The sequence below is a fragment of the Paramormyrops kingsleyae genome, chromosome 1 (genome assembly GCF_048594095.1).
Source record: "Paramormyrops kingsleyae isolate MSU_618 chromosome 1, PKINGS_0.4, whole genome shotgun sequence".
Classification (NCBI taxonomy): Eukaryota; Metazoa; Chordata; class Actinopteri; order Osteoglossiformes; family Mormyridae; genus Paramormyrops; species Paramormyrops kingsleyae.
The window spans coordinates 10,335,025-10,350,590 of record NC_132797.1 but is presented as its reverse complement, the minus strand read 5'-3'; the positions used below and the strand labels follow the sequence as shown (position 1 = coordinate 10,350,590).

The window sequence follows — 15,566 nt, the reverse complement described above, 5'->3', positions numbered from 1 at the left end:
AGTGAACAAATGATGGAATACACTGAAATGGTGGCAGTTTTGATCATAATCTGCCTACGAGCGGGAAAATTCTCAGTCCAGGGAAAAGACCGAGCCAGCCGCTCTGGGAGCAAAGGGACACACGACAAACCTCTACCGGCTCGGAAACACTCACAGCTGCGCTTCCCAAAAACCCTTCAGCCTCTGTCCAGTTATTCAAAATGCAAAGAAACCATTCGGGGAAAAACAGAACTCAAATACAGGAGACAAAACAAGGTTATCTATCATCATCATGCCAGGGGAATGGGGAGGTGGGGAACAAACTGCTGATTTGGGTGGGTGGGTGGAGGGGGGGATAAAGTAAATGAAAATATAAATTAGGAAACCAAACCAAAGTAGTGAGAAGCCAAGCAGATCGGCACTTTCCAGCACAGCGAACCCACATGACTGGACTACACCCATGCAGAGCTTATCTACCTTCTGGTCCACAGCAGTAAACCTTTGAGTATAAGCCCATGTCACATTTCATAGAATCTGAGGAGGGACACACTGCAATCAGAATTCAGTTTTATGTCCCCCATCCCATCATAACAAAACCAGAATTCTGCCTGTATGTATAGCATGGCAAAATGAACAGGCTCCCCCCTGTCCAAAGTCAGACAGGAAAGGTCGGCACTTCGGGGGAAATTAGACGATTGGGGCACATGTAATTTGCAGGTGAAGCTAACAGTCGTGAGAGAGGCCCAGACTGCGAGCGGCGTCTCCTGGAAAGGAAGCAGCTGTGTCATCAGGGAGCACACACCAGTAACATCCGCCAGTATCCGAGGGGGGCCAGCACTGGCCCCCGCCACAGCAGCTCCTGAAGAAAAGAACAGTTAATGAGATTTACTCCGGGCCCAAAAACCTTCTATTCTTTAGAAGAATCTTCTCCCAAAGTTGAAAACCGGTATTTGGGAGGTTAACGCAGAAGTTCTAGCAAGTGACCAATCTAAATGCATAATGGGCCAGCTGGGAGAGGGCCGATAGCAGTGTAGAACACCTGTGCCTGCAGTCACAGCTGCCACTCACAGGCGGGGAGAGGAAGGAGAGTGGTGGCAGGGGGCCGGGGGTTCGTGCACCATGCACCCACAAGTCACTCCTGCAGTGGCACATGGGCAATATTTCACATCCACTGGCACCCGGAGGGGCAACGTACTGGGGCCCAGTTGAGAACAGCTGCTGAGGAAAATGCAATGTCCTCCCTTGGGAGATCGCAGAAGTACAGTGCCAGTGAAAAACAATGCACCATACAGCCAGAAAACGTCAACGAATCCCATAGGAATCTCAGAGGAACTGTGAGCATGGGCGTATACTCAAAACATTTACACCATCACAACTGCAAGAAGCCCGCAGCGGTGAGGGACCAGGGCCACACAGCCACAGGTCGGCCAGCAAAACACCTCCCGCCTTCTCGAACCACGGAACAAGCGGGAGCACAGAGACACACAATGGGGGGGGGGGGATGACGGGAGGGTGACAAAAACCCATGTACAGTGCAAGTCCTGGGAACCTTGTCGAGATACACACACGTGTATAGATAAGACTACAGACAGACGTTCAGGAGCAATGTGGACAATGTGTTTCGAGTGTTTGTTTGGGAGAGAATGAGAAACGTTAGGCGAGTGGAAGGAGGTGTTAATGTCATGCACTGAGAAACACGCACTCACACCCAGTGCTGGCAGCAGCGGCAGGAGAACACGCTACATGTGTAGGGCTAGAAACATGTGTTACATCGTGTTGTTGGCTGGCGCTGGAGGGCTGGCGCCTTAGAGCCCCCTGAAAGGAAGTTCCACTCTGGAAAGCACTGACTACATCCATCTGCAAGGAACCAGAGAGTGTGACAGCAGGCTCAGAGGGAGGAGGTGGAGGAGGGAGAGAGTCAAGAGAGGCAGAGACAGAGACAGACAGAAAGAGAGAAGCGAGGAAAGAGGCAGTGACCGGTACAGGGACAGACAGAGAGGGACAGAGAGATGCATAAAAACAGAAAGATAGACAGATAATGACAGACAGAGAGGGGCAGAGACAGATGGACAGAGACAGATGGACAGAGACAGATGGACAGAGACAGATGGACAGAGACAGATGGACAGAGACAGGGACGAGCGGCAGAGACAGGGACGAGCGGCAGAGACAGGGACGAGCGGCAGAGACAGGGACGAGCGGCAGAGACAGGGACGAGCGGCAGAGACAGAGAGACAGAAAGAAGCAAAAGGCTGAGCAGGTAAGAAACCAGAGACATGTCAGGCTCAGGGAGGAGACAGAATGCAATGACATGACCCTCAGACAGTGCCGGTAAAAGCCACGTGGCACCCTAAGCATGCTTCACCGCTAGCACTGCCCACCACCCAATTCAACGGTCTTGGAAGGTACGACGCATGCAGTTCTCTGCGTGCTCCTCTGGGGTGCCAGCGACGAAGCTTGCCGGGGGAAAGGGGGATGCTGCTCCCTCAGGAGGAGGCACCCTAGGCATCTGCCTACGTCGCCTAACGGGCTGACCGGCCCTGCCCCTGGAGGGCAGCTCAGAGTGGATAGAAGGCAAAGAGCAGAGAGAATAATGCACTGATTTTGCATGGCCATCGGCCCCCTTGTAAGCTGAGCCCTGCCAGCTCCACCTCCTGAGTGCCATTACACCACTCACTAAAACACTACTGCTTAAAAAACTCCAAGACTTGGAGATGCCTGCGCCAGTACCAAGAACCAATGTGGACCTCAGGCACAAAGGGCCAACAGTACAGGAGTCCCCTCATGTCATGCTGCAACAAGAGCGGCCAAAGAAACAGCGTAGTCTGTGGTAGCTGAGGTGTACCTGAGTCTGGATCCGGTTGAGGCCCCTGAACCAGAGGATCTGGCCATGCCGCAGCTCCCGCTCCGCATGGTCAATCTCGTCCAGGTCGTCCATGTCCTCCAGCTCCTCATCCGGGATCTCCTCCTTCTGCGTGCCGTGGCCCGCCGTCTTCAGGAACTTGAGGCGGCTCGTGGGGATGGTGGAGATGACCTGTTGGAGAGGGTGGGAAGGGGGATTAGTTGTTTGAAAGTGAATGGCATGTTAGAACCGTAAGCAAAGCAAGTTATTTTACTTCCTGGAAACTATGTAATGAAGGTGAGACGCTCGGCCTGTGACATCAGTTCTAAGGAGATAAATGGCCAGAAAGAGAAATGTCAGACCCACATCAGGAGCCACACAGAGGTATCTACGGGGCTTGACAACAGAGCACAGACCAAATATACAATAGCTTTTAATTTGTGTAAAGGACCCTCTGTTACAACTCACCCATCATATAAATCAGTTATTCAGGCTTCGTTTAATGCCTTAAATACCTTCACAGATGTTGAAAGTCACTCTTTGTAAATTTCTAAAATTAAAAGGCTGACAAAATTCAAATGAGAAGTTCAGTTGTGATGATACAACCACTAGAGGGCAGACCTCTACCACCAAATTTTTTTATTTTTATTTTTTTAAAAAAAAAGGGAGACTCACCTGGCCCCAGAGCAGACAGCCCATCCCTAGGAAGACACACCAGAGCCACTGGTCGATGGACAGTCCCACGCAGCTGAAGGGCTTCCCCCCAAACTGGATGATGACGATCTGGATATATATATAAAGCTCTGTCAAAACTGTACATGTGATTTCACCATAAATGTATTTCCTATATTAGTACTTCTGTATTTCTCTTATGTATACATTTTAGTTATTGTAACGTTCAGTTAATTGTAAGATTTTTAACTTTTGACTTAAAACTTAATTCCATTTTTGATTTGATTTGCATAGTCTAAGAGGTCATTCAGGGGACATTTCATTACGTTATACTTGTATAACCATGGATGTGGCAAATAAAGTATTTTGTATCTTGGAGGAGAGGTACCAAGAGCGCTGGTCGGAGACTAGCTACCCCGTAACGAAGACTGCCAGCGAAAAGGCGGCGAGGCCTGCTACCTGGATGATGAACGTTCCCAGCACGATTGAGCAGAAGATGAGGTTGTTAAAGATGCCATCAAAGACATTCCTCTCGCCGTGGATCTTGCGGGCATTTATCTCATTGAACAGCTGCATCATGACGAAGGTGTTGAAGACTATGGTGTAGTGTTCAGACGGGGGCGCGTGCAGGGGGGCGTTACGGCCGCTGTCAATGTCAAAAATCTGCTCACCTGTTGAGGATGGGACTGCAGTCAAATCCAAAGTCTACATGCTGGACACAGATTTAGATGATCAGGCACAAATAATGCTTTCTCTGAGATGTGTACAGTCTGAATATACCAGGTCATGGGTTAGACAATGTTGAATGGAACACAGAACTGAAGGAAGCAATTAAAATCCGTCTCCTATAAGTCAACGCAACAATCATGACAGATCAGTTCACCAAGAAAAAAAGACCATCCCCAAGTCATTTGTGACTGTCAATTAGTTCATAGAGCACTGTCCTTCTGCACTTGGCTGCATTGAGCACAGCAGGCTCAGACTTACCAGCAAACAGTAATGTGAAGATGATGGTAAGCTGGTAGACGGCGTGGCCCAGTATGTTCTTCATCATGGTGCGGGAGATGAGCGGCTTGTTGCGTCCGTAAGGCTTCCTGAGCAGCAGGGATTCGGTGGGAGGCTCAGTGGCCAGGGCCAATGAGGCAAAGGTATCCATGATTAGGTTCACCCACAGCATCTGGACTGCCTTCAGGGGAGAGTCCTGCAAATACAGACAGACAACCATTCAGTGAAAGGAGAACATCTCCAATGAGGCAATTCACACCAAAGGCACTGTAGCTGAAGGTCTAGCGCTCACATGTGGGTGTATAAAGATTTAATTCCTGTACTGACTCGGACGACATTTCTCGTCAGGCATAAGCAAAACACACATTTGTCTTCATATGAGAAGGCAGTTTTCAATTATTCCAAATCAGTCAATGAACATCCATGGTACCACAGAAAACAACTATTCCCAACACTTAAAGGGAGCAAGGCAGCAGCCAGAATCTTGAGAGTAACTCAATATCGACATTAATTAATCCAAACTCAAACGCTCGGACCCAAAGGCTAGGGCGTACCTGTGTGATGCATGCCCCGGTGAAGGCAACAATGACGGCCACCACGTTGACGGTCAGCTGGAACTGCAGGAACTTAGAGATGCTGTCGTACACATTCCTCCCCCACATGACAGCTTTCACAATGCTGCTGAAGTTGTCATCCGTCAGGATGATGTCAGAGGCTTCTTTGGCTACATCAGTACCAGCGATGCCCTACAAATGACAGCACTTTGTAGATCTCAGAAGAACAGGACAGAGCAGGAAATGTGCAGGTGCCGTTTCAAAGAGCATATTGCTTTGATGACTAATGTAGTAATGTGCGTTGTAAAGCTCAGAAGACAAATCAGGCTGTTTTCCTCATAGCTGACCTTCGAGTCAGGCAACATGCCATGAATAGCATACCAATCAAATATCAGTGGGCTCTGCTATGTAGCTCAGCACATCAGGGATCTGTGCCTATCGTCATAAGTTCATGGATTTAAATCCCACGGAAAGAGTAATCAAGCTCCACGAACACAGGCTGACTCTGCTGTCTGACCCCAAGCGCCTCCTAAATAAATGTAAATCTATTATCAAAATGAGTTTGGTGTGTGTTCAACATATCCACAGGCTTCTTTATGTTTGCAGAGAGGGGTCCCAACTCCAATTTTCCCTGTCTCCATCTGCAGTCGAGCAAGAGCATGACAGCAGGAACGCACCATTGCAAAGCCAACGTCAGCTTTCTTCAAGGCGGGGCCGTCGTTAGTGCCGTCCCCCGTTACGGCGACGACCTGTCTTTGCTCAGCTACAGTGCTATCGATTATACCTGCAAAAGGAAGGACAATCAGGCAAGGCCACTGAAGGCCACCTTTCTAAGGCCAGCAATTATTGACTGACTATTGATTACCGTCGTAAAAGGCCGCAGTACAACCAAAATTCTAGATCTTTCTGCGTCTTTATAAAACATCTGATGAAGAGATCACCACAAAAGCTTGAGGCTGACTATTCAGCAGCTCAGAGGGATTTCTTGACATGAAGTACCAGACTCATTTGGCCAGTCAAGGTATAACTTGGTTCCAACAATCAGGCGTAAGAGGAGTGATACCCAAATCTTATTTTAATGTGCCCTGCAGTGCACCTGAGCACAGAAAGGGGCTTTCAGCAAAGCACGAGACCCAAAAGTACCTTTGACAAGTGTGTGTTTGTCGGTAGGGGAGGATCTCGCCAGCACCCGGAGTTTAGGCCATAGCTTATCGATACGCTCTTGCTCAATCTGCAAAAGAGAAGCAGATTGAGTGCCTGAGATGCCAATTGCATGGGTCATTCCACTGGGCATTAGGACATGGTCGCCTACCTCTCCCTTCTCGTTGCGTATCCGCCTGTTGAAGTCCTTGCCCTCCAGGCACAGGAAGTCGTCTCCAGGCTGGAGGATGCCACACTTGACGGCGATGGCTCTGGCGGTGTTGATGTTGTCCCCGGTGACCATGCGCACTGTGATTCCAGCACGCTGGCACTTCTTAATGGCGTCAGGGACCTGCGAGGAAGGACGGCCATCTATTTCGATTCGTCATTAACAAAAGCCCCTGCTGGTTGGGGTTGGAAAAAAATTCCCCAATAATTTACTGCACTCTTCATATTGGTCCAGCCAATATCTCACCTCACTCCATGGTCGGTAAGGAGTTCACAGGGCACTTTATTAAATTAGGCTGCTCAAACCCCTCACCTCCAGCCGAACGGGGTCCTCGATGCCCACCACGCAGATGCAGGTGAGGCTGGTGAGGATGTCCGTTTCATTTTCCCATTCAGGCTCCCCCTCAGATGCAGGGAAGTCCCTGTAGGCCAGGCAGATGGTCCTCAGGCCCTCAGAAGCCATGGGTTCAATCACTTTCTTCACCATGTCGTCCCGGTCCCTGGGCCGGAACACCTTTGGCTCACCACTCGCAGTCATGATTTTACAGCACCTGGGACAGAGAACAGCCAGCATGCATCAGGCTACTTGCAAATAAACACATATCTTTCTCTCTCTCTCTCTCACACACACAGTTGCAAAACATTGAAATCCACTTCAGGTGAGAAAGACTAATAAAATAATGAAGCATACTTCTTCAGGAGAATTTCAGAAGCTCCTTTGCTGAACATCCTGAAGCTGCCATCAGCATTCTTCAGCACGGTGCTCATGGATTTCCTGACGGAATTGAAAGTGTAGACCTTGTAGAGCTTCTCCTCTGGGATCTCGTTGCGGATTGCTTGGTAGTCCTTTTTTAAATCCAGGACGAAGCCCAGCAAGGCACATTCTGTCTTGTTGCCCACTTGACGAGGCAAACCACCTTCCTTTTCAGGAGACTGGACAGAGAGACAAGGACAAAGCAAACATTTATGGACAACGAGCACATCATAGGGAAGTGTGGTTGTGTACCCACCACCAGAGCAGCCTATGGTAAGGTTAAGCTTATAATGTCTATACCTCACCATACTGCACTGCTTGAAGGGGTGGAAATTAAAATAAATAAATAAAATCAGTTTGGTTTCAGTCAGGTGGGTGAGATGGCTGGGCTCCCCTCAAACCACATCGCTCTGCTTTGACACCTGCTATTAGCTAGGTGGCACTGGGCTAATAGGTATCTCATCCAAGTGTGATATTTGGTCTTCGGACATTCTGACACTTGGCCTGGTTGCCTTGTACCGTGTCCGAGCACGACTGTCCCCCCTCTCCCCACTCCCCTGCTGGTCTGCGCTCGCATTGCCTTTAACGTTCCGAGACCGAGGACGCTTTTGTCGTCACCATGCGACTTCTTGGGTCATAGAAAAAAGCACGACCGCACAGCACGATGAAGCTCATGGTTAATGTCCTTATTTTGTGGTTTATTTAGAGTCATTTTGGGCGTGATAACACACAGCCCTCAGTTTCATTGGGTATGCAACGCTGCGACTTTCATTTTATCATGCTGCACGTACAAGAACATATTTTACCATGTGTGTTACATCCAGTTGTCCTTGGATACTCTCATCAGGCAAAATATCCTGCAGACATTTCCTTCGCTGGAATGGATCGTTAAATATTTATCGTTACCCAATATACCGCATCAATTCCTTACGGAACTAGTTCTTGTATAGTGTACACGTGCACATGTGTGTGCCAGCTGCATCATTGATGTCATGTTTGAGTTCCATGTTCAGGCACTGCTAGCGATCACACTCGACAAATGACGTGTCCGGATCCCATTAAGCCATGGCCAGGGACTGTATGGAGCGATCACACTAGTCAAACAAACTGGATTTTGGGGGTGAAACATGCTTGGGCATGGTACGGATTGCCTAGTGTGAGTAAACCCTTTGTAAATAAGTGTTCAACCTTTGAGATGGTGCAGTATGGAAACTACCTGCATTGGGTTGCACTGGACAACATAGCGCAGAGACATTGAAATTAACCGGGCACTGCAGATTAGGTACAATCCATGGGGTATACATGAGAGAGAGTTCTCACCATGATTTTGGTGGTGTATGCACAATTGACACTGATGCCCAGGATGAGCAGGTCCATGATGCTTGCAGGGATGAGCTCAGGTTCGGGAACCCTCCTGTAATGTTTATCAGCCAGGTAGGCCTGAACAACGGTCATCCTGTTCATGGTTAGGGTGCCTGTCTTATCGGAGCAGATGGCAGTCGCGTTGCCCATGGTTTCACAGGCATCCAGGTGTCTCACTAAATTGTTATCCTTCATCATTTTCTGAAAGGAGGGAGGATGACAAACAGAAACTGAACAAACCAGCCTGAGATCCTGAAAGAGGTACAAACTGATCTACAGCAGCCAGTATCGACACACACATTAAAATTACTAAAAAGACGGCACAGATGTACTGAGGCTTTAATGCGGTCTTCATTGGTAAAAGAATAAATCTTAAGAGTCTAAAGGAATCATTCATTTATCTGACTCATACAGTTTAGATACACAAATCATCACAATGCAGTAAGTGAAATGTCAAACTAAACCCAGGTAGAGAGAACACATTTCACTGCTCAATCAGAAAAACAGTCTCTCATATGGACTGGTCAACATCAAAGGATCAATCACTGAGTGCAAAGAGACTAGAACACACCAAAAGCTTCAGTATTAAAGGTTGCTAGAACCACTCCCCCGTCCCCGATGGCTCTGTTGTGGTGTTCTATGGTAAAACCTGACCAGGAAACAAGGCTGTCACTTACTTTGACAGAGTAGGCCAGAGAAATGGTGACAGCGAGAGGAAGACCCTCCGGAACAGCCACAACCAGCACTGTGACACCAATGATGAAGAATTTGACGAAATACTGGATATAGATGGGAGTGCAGTCCTTGACCCAAGGCAGGCCTTGGAACCAGAAGGTATTGACGACAAAGAGGACCACCAGAATGATGACGGTGATGGCTGACATCACGAGACCTGAAGAAAACCAGGAAATATGTCCGGGCACACATGTATACGCTTACGACGTCCATAGCACGGCCATTCATTTACACAACCTGACGTTAGCAAGGAATCCCAAACAAGCATCAGTGAAATCATACCTGCTTTCCCAATCTGCACTGCTAGTTTTGTCAGCTTCCCCTGAAGGACAGATTTCTCCTTCTTGGGCATGTTGGCTTTCCGCTTCTCCTCCAACTCGGCCGCATCCTCGCTGTTGAGTGGCTGCATCTCCATGGCTGCTCCATCCTGAGGTTTAGCTGGGGACACGTGAACACTAAAGTCAGGCCTGGGGGGTACCTGCAAGCTCTATGGTCTGTTTCCATCACGCTCAGAGGGCCGTGTGCCTTCTAGGGAACCAACCACTAACAAACACACACAAACTAGACCACAGCATGAACACACACCTTCCAAGGAGAGGGAGAGTATAACCTCATAGGAGAAATGAATGTACCCCACTGACTGGTCAGCCTATGGCCTGCCTGGACAGAGTACTACCTCCAGATCGAAATGGTGTCCTTACAAGTTTCTTGGGATCAATACAATGTGAGAGCTTCTATTTTTGCAGCTGCGTCGATACCCCAGCGATGAGCGCATGAACCTTATCCTTCTAGTGAGAGCTCCCTCACTGCCCAGAACCTTTAGAGCAAAGCTCAGGGGAGGAACACACATCCATAAAAAGGAAAGACGAGCAATAGGGACAGAGTAAGCATGGGTGCCTGGTTCATTACCTTCCAAATCGTGCGTTTATTATCCACACAAACAGAAAGGAGGCTGGCCAAACTGGGTCTGAGAGCAAACACAGTGATGGATACTCCAGTCATGTCACCGTGGCGACACAGAGCCTCTGACAGGGTGCCAGAAGGCGGATCTCTGGCCCAGCACGCTAAGCTAACGATTCATGTTCGCTCCCCCGTGGTGAAACAAAGGATGTACACACAAGGTAGAGTCCTTGCATGCATCCGTGAAGGAGATAGAGAAACACCGCTCCATGTCTAACAGGCCTCCCACGGGCCGATCAGCCACACACGGGCGGCCGGCTGTCATCAGAGGGTCTGCCTGGGGGATGGGAGGGCTGATACGGCACATTCTGCACTCGCATGGCCTCTAATCCCAGTCGGAGGGATTAGCGGCTCCTCCACCAGGAGTGAGCGCAGGGGGCAGGACACTGCCGGCCCTGAGGGACCAACTCAGCATGCCCCACTGGGGCGGGAGGGAGGCAAGACAGAGGGACACAGGGGGTAGGCCAGGGCACATGTTTTATACAGGGCTAAGATCTGGGACCATAATGTATCACATCAAACGAACAAGAGAGGGAGGGGAAACACAACGGAAAGGAAAATGAAGCAGGCGCTCTCTCCCCACAGACAGTGGGAGCTTTAATCTCCACGTCACTAATCACGCTAACAGGATTGTGCGGCACCTGGCCCTGCGGGCAGGCACAGACGGTGGGGGCACGCAGGCATGCAGAGAGGCAGCCCGGAGCTATAGTGAGGCCATAGGGGCTTCAAGCTTCACAGGGCCAGTAAGCTTAAACACAACCCAGATTCAAACTGGCACAGTTTGAGGCCAAACTGTAAAACAGTGACAAGTCAAATAGCATCACTCACCTTTTTTGCGGTTCTCAATGGAGCCATCCTGCTTTTTGCCTGTGAGGTTGGAAGTAGATTTACCAATTAGTGACTCATTTGTAAGACACACTTTAGTCTATGTTGCTGAACTTATTTCTAGTTATGCAAATGCTGACCATGGCACTCTGCAGCAGAACACAGCTCTTTCCAAAGGAGTCAGTGGGGCTGTGACTCCCCCCAAGCCCCTGTACCTCATCTCATTTCACTCGACATTTAATTGAAATTCTGCAGAGATACCAACACAGGAATCGGAAGATGTCAGCCTTGTTAATTCCTGTTTGCATCCTGATTTAATGGCACAGGTTCATTAACTGGGATAGAGCAGATGAGCACTGAAGATGAAAAAATTATCAATAAACTCAGCCCCCTGTCTGGATCTTTTTTCGAATCCCATGCTTCCTTCCGGCATTCTCTACTGTAAAGGAATTCCAGTGTAGTGAGCAGTCCTGAATAGGACAGGACAGGTCTTTCAGTCTGTTTCTTAAAGCGTGGGGCGGGGGAGCACTCAGCACAACCTCAAACATGAACACCCTTCCTGCACACCACCCTCTGGTTAATGTGAAGAGGCTTGTTCCGTTTCCATGACGACAGCCACCCCACAGCACACAATTGTATCTGCTTTTTTCGACTTCTCAGCAGCTGGCCCCAAAATCAGCTGTGCCCACGGCCATCAGTCTGACGGCCCTATGGCGTCCCCAGAACACAGATTAGATCCGGCACTTTCTACCTACTTTTCTTCTTCTCCTTTTTTTCTTCTTTCTCTTCCTCCTCATCTTCGTCCTCTCCAGCCCCGAGCAATGTGAAAATGATTCCAGATTGAGAGTTGACCCCCACCGCGGTGACCACCATCTTGCCAGAACCCTCCATGACATGGGTTCCTGTGGGGGAAGTGAGAAACTGAGGTGACAGGAAGAATGAATAAATCCAACTGTTCTGGTGATGATTTGGAGTGCTGGAGTCCAGCTGCACAGGTTTGCGTACAAGGCCAGATTTCTACAATCTGTCATCCAGGCACACTGGCTACTCCAGAAGCCATCAGAGTATGAAGGTTTCCCAGCGTTATCCAGGTCACAGTACACAGATGAATGCTTTTAAGAGAGGGAGAAGCACAGGCAACAGGTACCAGACAACAGCATGGGGTCCTTGTCCTGCGTCTTCTTCACATGGTCCGATTCCCCCGTCAGAGAGCTCTCGTCAATTTTGAGATCACTTCCCTGGATCAGCACACCATCTGCAGGCAGGAGGTCACCTGGAGCAGACAGGTGTTCATGTCTCAGTAGCATTAGACACCATTGGAGTGGCCGGCTGGTTTCCATAAAACACAGTAAGCAGGTCTTGCCTACATTAGTTTCCATAACAATTTCACCAGGCTTTCGTAAATGTAATTAACTTGGGGGGTGGGAGCAATACCATATTTGATTTGTGCAATGTCCCCTACGACGATCTCAGCCACTGGGATCTGGATGACTTGTCCCCCCCTGACAACAGTGAACTTCTGCTCTTGTTCGATGCGGCTCTGGAGGCCCCGGAACTGCTTCTCCTTGCTCCAGTCGTTGAAGGCAGTCACCAGCACCACACAGATGACGGACAGAAGGATGGCTGCTCCCTCAATCCATCCCGCCTCAGCCTCACCCTCATCCTCCACACCACCTGCCGCCGTGCCGCAGTCTGTGGTGCACAAACACGGGCCGTGAGCAGTCAGCTGCATGCCTGGAGGAATCTTGCACACACCCACACGCCAAGAGCAACACACATAGACTAGCAGGGCTCTGCCGCAGATCACAGGTGTCAAATTGACCGTCCGGCGATGTTTTACTTAAATCATGGGCGATACAAACTGCCTGGGATGCTACTCAGAGCAACACACCCACACACAGACATACACAGAGAACAGGAATTCAGCATCACAATGCAATGTCCCGCTGATGGCAGGAATAGGTTCACACCCAGGTCATGGGCAGACAATCACAGAGTTAAACAGACAAAAGGTGCTTACGGTCTCTTTCCTCATCTGGAGGTCTATAAAAAGAAAGGCCTAAAGAAACTATGGCTGCCACTTCAAGAATAATGAGCGTTACGTCCTGCAATGCCTCCCACACTAACTGAAGGAAGGTTTTTGGCTTTTTTGGAGGTATTAAGTTCATTCCAAATATTTCTTTTCTCTTGTCGATGTCTGCAGGGTGTCCACTCAAACCTGGGGGGAGAAAAAAAAAAAACATTTGTTTAAAAAATTTCCGCAAGTATATTTACATAATACAAAAATGCAAATAATTCCATATTTCAGCACAACACTAGGAAGCAAGTTCCTCTAAGACAGATCTTATTGACAGGAATCACATACAAAGAAAAACAAACAGCATCAAACAACACATGGATAATTAGGGGGAATCTGAGTTCAAGACAAATATCTGACAGTTATGCATGGCGTTTAATACATTATGAGGCTCCTGACACACATACATGGCAGAATGTGGCATTTGCAAGACACGTCTCAGAGGGTTTCAGGTAAGGCCACTCAAGAATAAAACGCTTTAATCAATTTTGATGACAGCCCTCTTCAGGATACTTTATATGGTGCAACACCTGCCTCTCAGCAAAGTACTCCACATTACACACGAAAAGTCATAGTGACCCTGTACTGTATCAGCATGGATGGGTGGCTATTAAGAGTCACATGATTAACAGGTCATGGAGCACAGCATCCAGAACTATATGGGTGTACAGGCCCACAGCCTGAAGGACAGTGACACAGCCGAGAAAATGAGACCTTGACACACATGATATTCCATTAGCAGCTGGTGTAACCTAAGCTCCATAACGGCACCGTTACCACATCTGACAAGCTATGGAAACTGCTCCAGAACGAATGTTATTTCACGTACTTTCATTCTGTGAAACGTGTCACTCACAGACCACATCAATATCCCTTCTGTTAACTGAATATCATTGCGAATAAACCCAGCAGTGTTAATGAGGACACACCAAAGGCAAAGTGCACGAATGTACTTCACAGGAATACAAGTACCTGACCTGACAATCAGACATTGTCTGCATGACAACATGAATAATCAAGACAAGAGCTTAAGAGGGAGAGGGAAGTCTGGGTTTCCCTGCTGAGACTGCTGCCCCCGCGACCCCACCTCGGATAAGCAGAAGTAAATGGATGGATGGATGGATGGATGATGGAAAAAAAAATGTATGCCAAAAAAAAAAATCTTTAATTAGGCTACTAGAAACATAACATACTGTTCCCTTCGTTTGTACATCTTGCTTTAAGAGTTTGAGGCATTTTACAGTTCAATTTGAATATCTTCCAAGCAAGGATACACAAGTAGCGAATGCTTAAAATACCCCACAATTTTTCTCCCACTGGCAACAGCGTCACTTACGCTTTGCTGTGATAGCAGCCACCCCTGTATCAAGCTGTAGCGAGTACACAAAACAGCCCAAGCTAGCGACTTTTCATATTACTCGTGTTGTCTCGCTCAATTGCGTGCGGTTTTACTGGGATTTTCAGCTAAGCGATACTTCTACCTCTCAAAACTTTGTTTTCACAAAGGTTGCAAATTGCTGTGCTAATAACCGCCGTCAAAAGTATACTACTCCCTGATCGTCAGCTTTTTCATCTCATGTTCTTATCGTACATCTTCTTATCTTATGCTCCTCCTACTGTGAAGGGTAATGCGCATGACGTCACAGGAGGAGGAAGTCACTGGGCTGATACCCACTAAATAGTTAAAAAAATTAATAAATAAAAATGAATGGCAACGTTAGCATTCAGCTTGAATGCCTCAAAAAAATAAAAAAAAAAAATAAAAAAACATGTAAAATGGGAAAGAACTGTTGTGCGATTGATTGTACAAACAGATTTAACACAAAACAGGAGCTCTCTTTTTCGAGACTACCAGGTCCATCAGGTATGTCTGGGTTCAGCACAGATAACGCATTTCATTGGTTCTGTCAAGAAAATGTACCCACATGCTCCTCAAATAAAAAGATTTTGGTATACAAGCCTAACAGCAGTACTCAAAAGACAAGGCTGGAAACCCTTTAAGTGGTTTTCACGATTTGTTCCCAGTGACACTGCATTTGTAAATAATTGTTCCATTTAGAACCCCATATACGGAAAACTCTTTATATAGTATTTCATAACACATTCTTATTAGATTGATACAGAATCAAATAATTGTTAGCTTGTGAATCTGCATCAAAAGTGAGTGCACTTTTTTTTTTAAATTTCCTAGTTATTATGCACTTAGGTTAACTATCGCTCTGTGCTATTAGCTGTGCTGAGGAGCATGTTTATGAATTCAGTTGAACTAGAGGCTTGAATGCTGAGTGGTGAGTGTCGCAAACAGGAAAGGGCAGGGTGAGTCATGACCATTTCCGGCACATACATAAAAGGGGAGTGCCCCCAAAGGAGCCCAACTGAGCAGAGCACACTACTTTTACTTGTTCGTTAGTAAGGCTTCCTCTATCCATGTAG

At 47.9% G+C, this 15,566-nt stretch overlaps 1 protein-coding gene across 7 annotated transcripts in view; it reads right to left on the bottom strand.

The window, feature by feature from the left end:
* Window positions 1-15,566, bottom strand: part of atp2b1a (ATPase plasma membrane Ca2+ transporting 1a) — a 35,991-nt gene that overhangs the window by 3,162 nt on the left and 17,263 nt on the right. For 4 of the 7 annotated variants that reach the window (XM_023831126.2, XM_023831125.2, XM_023831124.2 and 1 more), the window contains 19 exons: window positions 13,077-13,274; window positions 12,491-12,748; window positions 12,204-12,329; window positions 11,812-11,958; window positions 11,060-11,098; window positions 9,554-9,709; window positions 9,214-9,428; window positions 8,495-8,737; window positions 7,112-7,353; window positions 6,734-6,971; window positions 6,365-6,544; window positions 6,196-6,283; window positions 5,730-5,836; window positions 5,053-5,244; window positions 4,481-4,694; window positions 3,953-4,164; window positions 3,497-3,604; window positions 2,825-3,013; window positions 1,750-1,836 (listed from right to left, as the gene is read on the bottom strand). In XM_023831126.2, the coding sequence (XP_023686894.1) occupies window positions 1,750-1,836; window positions 2,825-3,013; window positions 3,497-3,604; window positions 3,953-4,164; window positions 4,481-4,694; window positions 5,053-5,244; window positions 5,730-5,836; window positions 6,196-6,283; window positions 6,365-6,544; window positions 6,734-6,971; window positions 7,112-7,353; window positions 8,495-8,737; window positions 9,214-9,428; window positions 9,554-9,709; window positions 11,060-11,098; window positions 11,812-11,958; window positions 12,204-12,329; window positions 12,491-12,748; window positions 13,077-13,274 (3,239 nt within the window). Of the gene's footprint in view, window positions 1-1,685; window positions 1,837-2,824; window positions 3,014-3,496; window positions 3,605-3,952; window positions 4,165-4,480; window positions 4,695-5,052; window positions 5,245-5,729; window positions 5,837-6,195; window positions 6,284-6,364; window positions 6,545-6,733; window positions 6,972-7,111; window positions 7,354-8,494; window positions 8,738-9,213; window positions 9,429-9,553; window positions 9,710-11,059; window positions 11,099-11,811; window positions 11,959-12,203; window positions 12,330-12,490; window positions 12,749-13,076; window positions 13,275-15,566 lie in introns of all 7 variants that reach the window. The other 3 variants (XM_072709293.1, XM_072709294.1, XM_072709292.1) reach the window with 3 other exon arrangements.